This window comes from Rattus norvegicus, chromosome 12 (genome assembly GCF_021556685.1).
Source record: "Rattus norvegicus strain SHRSP/BbbUtx chromosome 12, alternate assembly SHRSP_T2T, whole genome shotgun sequence".
In the NCBI taxonomy this organism is placed as follows: domain Eukaryota; kingdom Metazoa; phylum Chordata; class Mammalia; order Rodentia; family Muridae; genus Rattus; species Rattus norvegicus.
Window position 1 is genome coordinate 33973765 of NC_141545.1, and position 11838 is coordinate 33985602.

Consider the following 11838-nt stretch of genomic DNA (forward strand, 5'->3'; position numbering starts at 1 on the left):
GGGTCTGCCTCCCAAGCGTCTGGGATCAAAGGCGTGTGCCACCACAGCCCGCTGAGATTTTTAAAAGAGACTTTGGGTTTTTAAAGAGGTTGCGTTTTCAAAATGTCTGAATTTGTAAAGACTGGAAAAATGTTAACTTTGTAAAATATTTTCTATGGTGGTGGTGTTAACGTGTGACCTTAAGGATAAAATGGAAAGGAAAGGATAAGGCTTAATGGTGACGTGCTTGTGTCAAGTTGACAAGGGATCAGTTGTGCTAGATTGTTTAATGTCAACCTGACACAAGCTGGGGTCATCGAGAGGTGAATGCCTCAGATAAGAACATGCCTCCATAAAGTCGGGCACAAGTCTTTTTTTTTTTTTTTTTGGTTCTTTTTTTTCGGAGCTGGGGACCGAACCCAGGGCCTTGCGCTTCCTAGGCAAGCGCTCTACCACTGAGCTAAATCCCCAGCCCCTCCGCAAGTCTTTTCTTAATTGTAACTGAAGCAGAAGGGCCTAGCTCACCACACATACCACCCCTGGCCTGGAGGTCCTGAGTTCTATAAGAAGGCAGACTGAGCAAGCCATGGAGAGCAAGCCAGGAAGCAGCATCCCTCCATGGCCTGTGCATCAGCTCCTGCCTCCAGGTTCCTGTGCGAGTTCCTGTCCTGACTTCCATTGGTGATGAACAATGATGTGGAAGTGTAAGCCCAATAAACCCTTTCCTCCCCAACTTACTTTTTGGTTATGATGCGGTTAGGTTAGAAGACAGAGGCAGGTGGATCTCATAGTTCGAGGCTAGCCTGGTCTACAGAGTGAGTTCCAGGACAGCCAGGGATACACAGAAAAACCCTGTCTTGATACACCAGAGAAGCCTTTTTTGACACCTACATTGAAGCTTACAAGTGTATATGATTCTTTTTTTTAAGTGTCCAAAAATTTAACACTAGGTCATCCAATGTTCTTGCACATGGTGGACGTGTGTGTGTGTGTGTGTGTGTGTGTGTGTGTGTGTGTGTGTGTGTGTGTGTGATGACACTCACACATATAAAACAAAACCGCATAAATCCCTCTCTAAAAGCCTCATGTTCTCAGTATCTTTGTGCTGTACTCAAACGTAGATAGCATGGCCTTCTGAAACTGTTCTGCGTGGAAATCAGGACAGCATGCTCCTTTGTACCTTAACTCCCTTGTTCCCAACTGTTGCAAATACAGTGAATATTAATTTGGTCCAAACCCACAGATAGCAAGGGAGAACACACCAGACTCCGAGTCTGTTCGGACTGCGCACTTCACAGCTGAGACCCGGGGCAGGTAAGTTACTTGGTATTTCTGCATCTGAGGCTCTTAGATGTCCTTTAACTACTGCGGGAGGTAAATCATTATAGTACAGTGATCTTTGCATAAAGGTGCTTCAAAAATTTTAAATTGGCTTTGGTTTGGTTCCTAGAGAATTTTGTGTAGAGTCTAGAAGCCTGCTTCCCCTTTGCAACATACCTAGTTTCTCCTCTCTTCAATTCTCCTTCAGTGGCCATAACTTTAGCTTCAGGCATAAGCCCCTCTGGGACTCGAAATCACTCTGAGTGTCTTCTTGTCCTGTGACTTCTTTTTCTCATGCTCAGAGCCATTTAAGTGGAGGACTGGGTATACTGTTAAGTGTGTGTGGAACATCACCGCGAAATTCAAAGCTAGCTAAAAATGATCCATTAAAAAGATGATGTTGGTAACTCCTTGATTTTGAGAGAGGTTAATCTGTTCATTTTGGATATCATTGGTGAGGTGACGTTACTTTATCTATTGACTACGCTGTTGAGAACACGCAAGCTGGCTTAGGATGAAAGCTACAACTTCAAACAAGTCAGAAGTGTGACTGGAAGGGCACAGTTTGTGGTAGTTTCTGTATTGGATCCTCTAAAGTTCTGAGGTCAAATTAGAATAGGACCTTTGTAGGTGGAACTGACAGAAGTTTTCTCTTTATTTCAGCCTTCTCAGTCTGACATGGCAGAAAAACCAATCAACACATTGGTGCAAACCCCTGGCAGTGAAGATCCAGTTGAGTGCCTCTTTTGTATATCCCTGTGTATTATGTTCTTCAATAAGCAGTTTCAAAGTAATTGACTCTAAGTTGATTCAGGTCTGGACAGCAGAAGAGACTAGGAAGCGGACAAACCTTACCATTGGTTAGACTTAAATGGAAAAGCTAGTTTAAACAATAGTCAACAATGTTTCTTCTTCTTTCTTTTCTTTTCTTTTTTTTTTCTCGGAGCTGAGGACCGAACCCAGGGCCTTGAGCTTGCTAGGCAAGCGCTCTACCACTGAGCTAAATCCCCAACTCCCTCAACAATGTTTCTTGACTCTGTTGGTATGTGTTTGTGTTCAGGTGTATGCAAAACACTCATTTAAAAGCAAAGGAGACTACATCAAGATTTAAAGTTTTGCATCACTGTAACAAAGTACTTCAGGGAGAAAGAGGTACAGAGACCCACTCACTGTCTGGAGCTATTCATATTGTTCCTGGCACCACCCTCTGCACCCCTCCTTCCCAGATGGGAAAGCCCAGGGAAGGCAGGAGGCCCTGTTACAGCTGTGTGAGATCTGCCTCTCCCTAAGACCAGGAGATTCTCACCCCCCACCACACACCCCCGGAGCTGAGGACCGAACCCAGGACCTTGCGCTTTCTAGGCAAACACTCTACCACTGAGCTAAATCCCCAACCCCAAGACCAGGAGATTCTAGTTAATCGATCTCCAGTCAGATGACTAGCTGGAAAAGATTTCCTCCCAAGCTGTAGTTTGTTTCTTCACTTGTCAACCATTTCCTTCGATGTGCAGAAGACTTCTAATTTACTGAAACTCTACCCATCAATCTGCCTTCCACAGCTCTGGTATTCTGGGAACTTGTTGCCAAAAAGTAGTTGTGTGAAATGACTCACAACATTTCTTTCTCGATATCCCAGCTGACTTTCTGAGCTGCCAGTCTTGAAGTAAATCAGTCCTTGTTTACTCTAGGTGTCACAGACCAGTTTCTGAACTACAAGAAGCTCTCAGTGGGTTTGTAGCAGATGTTTTCCACCAAGGGAAAACTGTGTCTCAAGGTTGAATTGGTATTCAACTGAGGGGGGCTCCCAGTGACAGGAACACCAGGAGTTGTGACTCCTAGAGAAACAAGTTTAGGGATCTTCTCAATATAGCTCCCCATGATGCTTCTGTAAATATCATCTTAGAGGGAGTTGGGGATTAGCTCACTGGTAGAGCGCTTGCCTAGCAAGTGCAAGGCCCTGGGTTCGGTCCCCAGCTCTGAAAAATAGAAAAGAAAAAAAAGTATCATCTTAGAGAACACAACTTCATTTTCGTTTTCTTGAGACAGCCCTGGCTGTCCTGGAACTCACTCTGTAGACCAAGCTGGCTCTGGCTACCCTTGCCTCTGCCTCCTGAGAGGCACAGGTCACCACAGACTTGGCTCAAGAACACAGAATTTCTTGAGTGTCAGTTTCTATGGGGATCCCATTTGCCACTGTCTGAAGGGACAGCATTTCAGTACAGTGTGACTCCTTTGATGGGTCCATTTAGGTTCTCCCTCATTTCTGACCCTGTTCTCTGCTAAGTGGCTGCATCATTAGTTCTGGGGCTCCCTCAATTCCACATCTAAGGTCTCTTGAATTTCTCCAAGCTTGTCTGAACTTTTGGGCAGCCCTCTAGGTTTTGATTCAATCCTCAGGAGAAATTGGTGAGTGCTGAGGGCTCTAACCTGCCATCTTGGATCTGTTTAATGTCCTTTTATATTTCTGTGAGGTCTATTAGAATGGATCCCTTTTCATCTTTGATTTTGTTTACTCAAGCCTTCTCTGTATTTTTTTTTCACCAAAATGCATACTAGATAACTATACCAAAACATTTTAGAATTCCTCACCAGACCTTCCTTCAATACCATGGTCTTTGGGAACTATTGCTAGAAAGTTACTGTGTTCTTTTGGAATCGCCAGGTTACTTAAAAAACCGTATTTCCTATGCATCTGCATTCGTATTTGTATGTGTGTTAGGTCAGTTGTCTTGATCACGTTTAAAAGTGCCACAGTAGTATCTTGGCGTTTGAATTGGTGTGTGTCTTGACTTTGATTCCAACTGGACATGGCTGTCTCTCTACAGCATCTATGACTGTAATTAATGGCTTTGGGGACAGTTCATGCTGTGATTGTCTGAGGAGAGGTGGTTGCTGAGGGACACTAGGGGTGGGGACATTCTAGCTGTTCACACAAGTGTGGTGCACACAACCATGAGTGCTCAGTATCCTTTTGTGGCTAGTCTGACAGTGGTAGCAGTGGCACTGAAAGTGGTACCAGGCTGGCCTTGAACTCACAGATATCCACCTGCCTCTGCCTCCTAGGTGCTGGCATTAAAGGCATGCACCACAACTCTCAGCCCTGTTCAATTTACAACGGCTAGGATTTTGCCCTGCACTTTTCTGTTTTCAAGTAATTTAGTTTTTAAGCTTCTTCACATGAGACAAAATGTGATACATTTTTTCTCCATGACTGAATAACAGTGACATGGGCCCAGTGGATGGACTCCTATTTTGAGTTTCAACACCCGCCGTCTGAGATGTGGACCCCGAGTGCATCCCTAAGACTGTAAAGGTCCTTTGCAGACACTAATCAGTTTAGAAAGCAGCCATGGTAACCAGGAGGCTGCCTTCAGCCTCAGTACCCAAATTTCAGGTATCATACTATAGGACAAAATCCTATTCATTGAAAGTTGAACAGGGGCGGTGGGGAGAGGCAGAGGCAGAGGCAGAGGCAGAGGCAGGTGGATCTTTGAGTTGAAGGCCAGCCTGTTTTACATAATGAGTTCCAGGATAGCCAAGGCTATGTAGAGGGACCCTGTTTCAAAAAGAAAGGCAAAAATGAAATGGGAGAGGAGGGGCGGGGAGGGGCGGGGAGAGGAGGGGAGGGGGGAGGAGGGGAGGAGGGAGGAGGGGGGAGGAGGGGAGGGGGGAGGAGGGGGGAGGAGGGGAGAGTGGAGGGAAGGGGGGAGGAGGGGAGGAGGGAGGAGGGGGGAGGAGGGGAGAGGAGGGGATAGGAGGGGCGGGGAGGGGCGGGGAGTGGAGGGGAGGGGGGAGGAGGGGGGGGGGGAGGGGAGATAGCAAGCACAGGACCACAGGACTTCAGCTTAGAGTCCAGTGCCTGGTGAGTAAAAGCTAACACTGGGCGAACTATCACAGTACCATCACAGATGGAGCTTCTGGATCAGCTACAGTGTCAGAAGATCTGTGGTACAATCTAGTGTGTAGTTCCTACTATCCCATTTAAGCTCCGGGTGGACTGCTCTACCAGCCCCGTCCATGCTCCCTTGGATCTGCAAATGAAACACACACACACACACACACACACACACACACACACACACACACACACACACATACACACACACACACACACACACACACACAGAGACAGAGGCTTATTTTCGATATGCTTTCGCTCAATGGGCGGGCTCTTCTAAGCCTTCCTCAGCTATTGAACCCATACCACCTGTGATCTCACATGGCTGGTGACTCTCTCTCCCTCCAAAGCATGGTCAAATTTCTTCTCCTCCCTTGCATCTGCTAGCCCGCCCATGAGAAAACTGGAAGTCCTGCCCATTTAACCCAGCACATTGGCCGTGAGTGTTTTTTATTGATCGATCAAGAACCAATTGGGGAACAGAACCTTCAGCGTTCAGAACGTCAGAGCCACTGCCTACAGACTTCCATTCTATCGCCTTGGGACTCAACTTGGGAATTAATATTAATGTAGTTCCTTACATTGTGGTGACCCACAACAATAAAATGAGAGCAGAGTAAATAAACCTGACCAGTGCAGGGTGGACGCAGGCACGACAGCCATTGATTGATACAATTAATGTGCATTAACATTTAAAAAGCCCTGTAATAAATATATCTTCACTATGTTTTTGTGGAATTTTTAAATTTGTGACAGATTTCCATGCGTAAAATGAATTAGATTATTCACAAAAATATATTTATTTCTTTTGAATTATTTTTCCGTCTTCTAGAATTAGCCAGTTATTTAGGTAAATGTTGGTGTACCTTCTAATACTCTTTTTTTTTCTTTTCTTTTCTTTTTTTTTTTTTTTTCAGAGCTGGGGACCGAACCCAGGGCCTTGCGCTTCCTAGGCAAGCGCTCTACCACTGAGCTAAATCCCCAACCCCCCTTCTAATACTCTTGGGTGGTAGCGTTAGCAGAAGGTTTCTTTCTTCAATCCGGTATAAGATGTGTTGTCCTCAAAGGGTGTATAAGAATTTAAAGTTGAAGCCATCTGCATAGCTTTTTGAAGATTTATTTATGTGTTTGTGTGTATATGTGTGGGTGGGTAGGCACATGCATGTATACACACACATATACATGCCCTTAGAGGCCAAAAGAGAAGTCCTTTTCCCTGGAGCTGGAGATAAAAGATGTAAGTGCTGGAAACCAAACTCCAATCCTCCAAAAGCGCAGGAAGTGCTCGTAACCACTGAGCCATCTCTCCAGTCCCCTTCTTGCTTAACTTTATATTTCCAATTGACTTTGTCTGTGCCACGTATATTAACAGGCGCTCGTTTCGTTTTGAGACAAGGGCTTCCTCTGTGTAGTCTTGGATGGCCTGAAATTCACTTTATTAGACCAGGCTGACCTAACCTCCCGGAGAGCCACCTGCCTTTGCATCCCTCAAGTGCTGGGTTTGAGGGCGTGTGCCACCATGCCAGGCTGTAATTGGTTTTCTTTATCATCACCCCCCCCCCTTAAAAAAAAAGGGTTTACTCTATACAGTCCTGCTGTCCTGGAACTCACTCTGTACACCAGGCTGGCCTCCAACTCTAAGATCTGCCTGCTTCTGCCTCTCAAGCTCTGAGATCGAAGATGTGCACTACCACATCTGGTGAAGATTTCTCTACTATAGAGATCCCATGTTTGGGATGGCTTCAAAATCACTAGGAAGCCGATGCTGGCCCGTAGCTTCGGATCTTTCTGCTTTCATTTTTCTGAGTGCTGGGAACACAGTTGTGTACCACTATACCTCCCTTATGTCCTTGTACTATAAATACGCACTGAATATTATTAAAACTTTTAATGCAGAAAAGCCATTGATCTTTTAGAATACTACCCTGGGGTTTCTCATGGTGTTTTCTTTTCTTCAATTTCTTCCTTGCATTTTAGAAGCATAGCCTCTTAAGAGTGTGATCAGAGGCTGGTTCAATTATTTATAACACGAGTATGAGCATCTTTGTGAGTTCTTTTTGCACAAATTCACTTCATGCATTTGCATCAAGCAGACAATAGAGGGATAACTAGTCCTGATCTTTTTTTTTTTTTAAAACATAATCAGCGTTGTCTTTTCAAATGATGTTATTTCTGATTCTAATGAGAACCTTTCTGTTTCTGTTGTAAGGAAAATGAGAACATCCGTTGCTTAACCACTCTTGGCCATTTTGGGTTTGAATGTTTGCCCACTCAGCTGGTGAACAAATCAATCCAGAAAGGATTCTCTTTTAATATTCTCTGCGTGGGTAAGTGCCAGACACTGCATTTAAATTATCGTTCCATTTGTCTCTTACTCATTTAAACGGATACCAAACAGCATAATATTGATCTTCAAGACCATTTTTATATGTATGTTTGTGTGTGTATATATGCATATATATACATATATACATACATACATACATATATACATATATATACAATACACATATATGCATATATACATATATGTATATATATTGGTTTTTTCTCCTCTTAGCTGCATTGTTTAAATATTTAAGAACATTTCCGCCTCACCTAGTGGCAAGTTTCTTTAATCTCAGCACTTAGAAGGCTGAGCGGACAGATCTCTGTGTGTGGGAAGAGGCACTGTGACCACAGCAACTCTTATAAAGGAAAGCGTTTAATTGGGTCTAGCTTACAGTTCCAGAGGTGTTTAGTCCATGATCATCATGATGGCAGGGAGTACAATAACATGTAGGCAGATAAGGTGTTAGAGAAATACCTGAGAGTTCTACATCCTGATACACAGGTGTGTGTGTGTGTGTGTGTGTGTGTGTGTGTGTGTGTGTGTGTGAGAGAGAGAGAGAGAGAGAGAGAGAGAGAGAGAGAGAGAGAGAGAGAAAGCACGAGCGACCCCACCTTGGACTTTTGAAACCTCAAGGCCCACTCCCAGTGACACACCTCCTCCAAAAAGGCCACATCCTTCATCCTTCTCAAACAATGCCATTCCCACTGAAGCCAGTGGTTGAGGCTCAGCCTACTCCTATGCTGACACTTTTATGGTATGTTTACATTCCCCACAGGAGAAACTGGAATTGGAAAATCAACTCTGATCAATACACTGTTCAATACGAATCTGAAAGAGGCCAAATCTTCCCATTTCTACTCGAAGGTTGGACTGAAGGTGAAGACATATGAACTTCTGGAAAGAAACATTCCCCTGAAGTTGACTGTTGTGAAGACCGTCGGGTATGGTGATCAGATAAACAAGGAAGCCAGGTTAGTGGTTTCTTACTTGTTTATAAATAAATTGTAAAGTCAGCACAAAAGGCATTTGGCTTTTTTTTTTTTTTTTTTTTTTTGAGACAGGGTCTTACTATGTAGCACTGACTGGCTTGGAACTCGTTATATAGAATCAGAGTGACCTTGAACCCACAGATATCTGCCTATCTCTGCCTCTCAAGTGCTGGGATTAAAGGCATGCACCACCATACTTGGCTTGAAGCCAGCCCCAATTAAAGGTTGTCCTTATAAGAGTTGCCTTGGTCATGGTGTCTGTTCACAGCAGTAAAACCCTAACTAAGGCAGTTTGATTCTTGTTTTCTCTCTTGGGCCTGGGATTTTGCTATGTAGCCTAGGCTAGCTTTGCATTCACTAGGTAGTCCAGGCTAGTCCGGGTCAGAGCAATCCTCCTGCCTCAGCCTCCTGGTGTTAGGATTATAGGAATGTGTCGGACCAACTGACTTTGAATTTTAAAGTTTCATCTGTAATCCCATGTCCCCTAAAATAAAATCACACTCTTGGGGATTAGGACTTAGATATCATGCCTTCTACTGACTGAGCCATCCCTGTCCCTGGACCTGAAATTCTATTTTATGGCTGTGAAATGCATCAATTTTATCCAGTGGCAAACTCTTCAGAGCACACAGTGTTGCTTATCTCATAGTAAAAGGTCAGATTTTGATTTTAGCAATGTTCTGCTAAACGTTTAATTTTCTCTCTTTTTTAGCTACCAGCCAGTCGTTGACTACCTGGATGCTCAGTTTGAAGCGTACCTCCAGGAGGAGCTGAAGATCAAGCGCTCCATGCCGGACTACCACGATTCTCGCATCCACGTCTGCCTTTACTTCATCACCCCTACAGGACACTCCCTCAAGTCCCTGGACTTGATAACGATGAAGAGCATCGACAGACGGGTGTGTGAGAACTGCACGGGTCTCTTCAGGGTTCAGTGTATCTTGAAGCATATTTATATACTATGTGTGTGTGTGTGTGTGTGTGTGTGTGTGTGTGTGTGTGTGTGCATATATTTGAATATTTTTTTCCTGTTGCTCTTGAAAGCATTTGAATGGATTTTCTAGGACGTTCCCAACAAAATGCCATAGAGTGGATGGTTTAAACACCTCTTTGCTTTTCCTCATGTGACCTAGCTTCTGGTGTCTGTTTGAACATTTTTTTTTTTTTTGAGACCGGGTTTTGTTAGACCAGGCTGGCCTTGAACTTGCTGTGTGGCCTTTGACATCCTGCTTTTCCTGCCTCGGTTTTTCAGTGTTGGGGTTTAAAGCATGCACCCCTACACAAGGCCAAGTTTCTCCTCCTTGTAAGGTTGGTAATCATTCTGGATTAGACCCCTCTATAACAGTCTAACCTAAAAGTATCTATTACAAGCACTGATACATTTTTGAGAGATAGAAGGTTAACACATCCGTATATAAAATTTAGGGGAAGGGAAACTTAACATTTGATAGAGTTCATCTTTGGCTTTCGTTCCAGGTAAAATTAATTAAAACAATGACTGCTTGGAGCATGAGGATGCACACCTGCGATCTCAGCATTTACAGGGATGAGACAGGAGGATAGCTGTGAGTTTGAGGCCAGCCTGGACTGCACAGTCTTCAGGCAGCCTGAGTTGTAGAGTGAGACTTTGTCTCAAAAAAAAAAAAATGGGGCTAAGGAGATGGCTCAGTGGTTAAGAGCACTGACTGCTCTTCTAGAGGTCCAGAGTTCGAATCCCAGCAACCACATGGGGGCTCACAACCATCTGTAATGGGATCTGATGCCCTCTTCTGGTGTGTCTGAAGATAGCTACAGTGTATATAGTAAATAAATAAATCTTTAAAAAAAATCAACAGCAGCAATAACAAAACAAAACAACAACAATGTTACCTGTTTGGAGAGAAAGAGATACAGGAAAAAAAACACTAAAATAAAACGATTTTTCCCCCCTGTGACTAAATTCTAATCAGATGACAGCCATTTGTGTATGTTTTTTTGAAATTGAATTTACCATATGGTACTATAAAATAATCCTATGAGCCCTTTGACTGGTACCATTGATCAAATGAAACATGAAGTTTTTCTGATTCTGGTTTCAAATTCTCTCAGTGGAGACTCAGCATACAAAACACACAGGTAGTTGCAGTCTGCTCTAGACAGACAGACCCCAGACAAAACCTTGAGGGATACTAAGAAACCTGAGGACTTTCTTCATGGAGGGACTTGATTTGTAGCTCAAGTTGCTCTAGAATTCATGGTCCTCCTGCCTCAGCCTTCCAGGTGTTGGGATTACAGGTACTACATAGGAAGTTGGACTTCCTTTGACAGACTTCTTATCTCTAGGGTTTTAGAAGATTCTTAACATTTTTATGAGTCTCTGGTGTAAGGCCAAGATAAGATCCTTGCTCTAGGTGCCAGAACTAATGGCTTCGTTCTTAAGGGAGAGGGTGTCCTGTAGTTGAGGCACAGAGGGGCTCTAGGCTCTTGCCCATAGCATGTATCTATAGCCACATGATGTACATACGTGACTTTCCCTCTTATCTAGAATGTACTGGAGGAATGACCAGAGCCTTAACCGTGTACATGATCCTGTCCTTCTGCTCTGACATATTCAGCCTGTTCTCCAGTTTGCACAGAGGTCCATGCTATATGGAAGAGTTAACTGAAGGCTAGGCTCACCTTATTCATAAGGACAGGGATTGGACAATAGATGATGGGCGCTTTATCTCCAGTTTTCTCAATCTCTTTAACACCTCGAATTTAAAATTTTCATCTGCTTCTAGAAGACCACTAAGTTTTTAACCTTAAAAGTGGCCATTTATAGTAAAGTTGCATGGAGACACAGGATACACTGCTCACAGCTTCCTCAACTTCTCCTCAAGGTCAGCACTCATGCCAGAATTCTTTCATTTCTAAACTTTATTTTCATTTTTCATCTCCACTGCTTGAATTTGTTGTGAGCATGTATTCTCATAGAGGGTTAACTATATTATATATCATATGTCATATATATGCATAATAGGTCATATATATAGTATATCATCTATTATATAATATCTAATTATAATATGTATATTACAAGTTTAGATTAAATTCTTTTCATTTATTTTTTTCTACTCATTTATTAGATCCACACCTCCCCTCAGTTTAACACGTTTGGAAAATGCGGGACTTGCCCAAGGATTTGAACAAATGTGATTTGAGCTCAAAGCTAATATCTATTCATTGCACTGTATAAAGGACTTAAACATATGAAGCTTTGAATTGGTAGAGCAAAGGTATATGAGGGAGATTGGTTAATATACACAATTATGGAGAAATGGTTAAATGAATGACGGCTA

General features: G+C 43.3%; 1 protein-coding gene across 2 annotated transcripts in view; it reads left to right on the forward strand.

Annotated features, from left to right (window-relative positions):
• The first annotated feature begins 1174 nt into the window (after positions 1–1174).
• Positions 1175–11838, forward strand: part of Septin14 (septin 14) — a 29802-nt gene continuing 19138 nt past the window's right edge. For both annotated transcript variants that reach the window (XM_087579345.1, NM_001368669.2), the window contains 5 exon segments: positions 1175–1293; positions 1963–2031; positions 7407–7524; positions 8305–8500; positions 9231–9417. In XM_087579345.1, coding sequence (XP_087435471.1) covers positions 1978–2031; positions 7407–7524; positions 8305–8500; positions 9231–9417 — 555 coding nt within the window. In that variant the 5' untranslated portion in view covers positions 1175–1293; positions 1963–1977.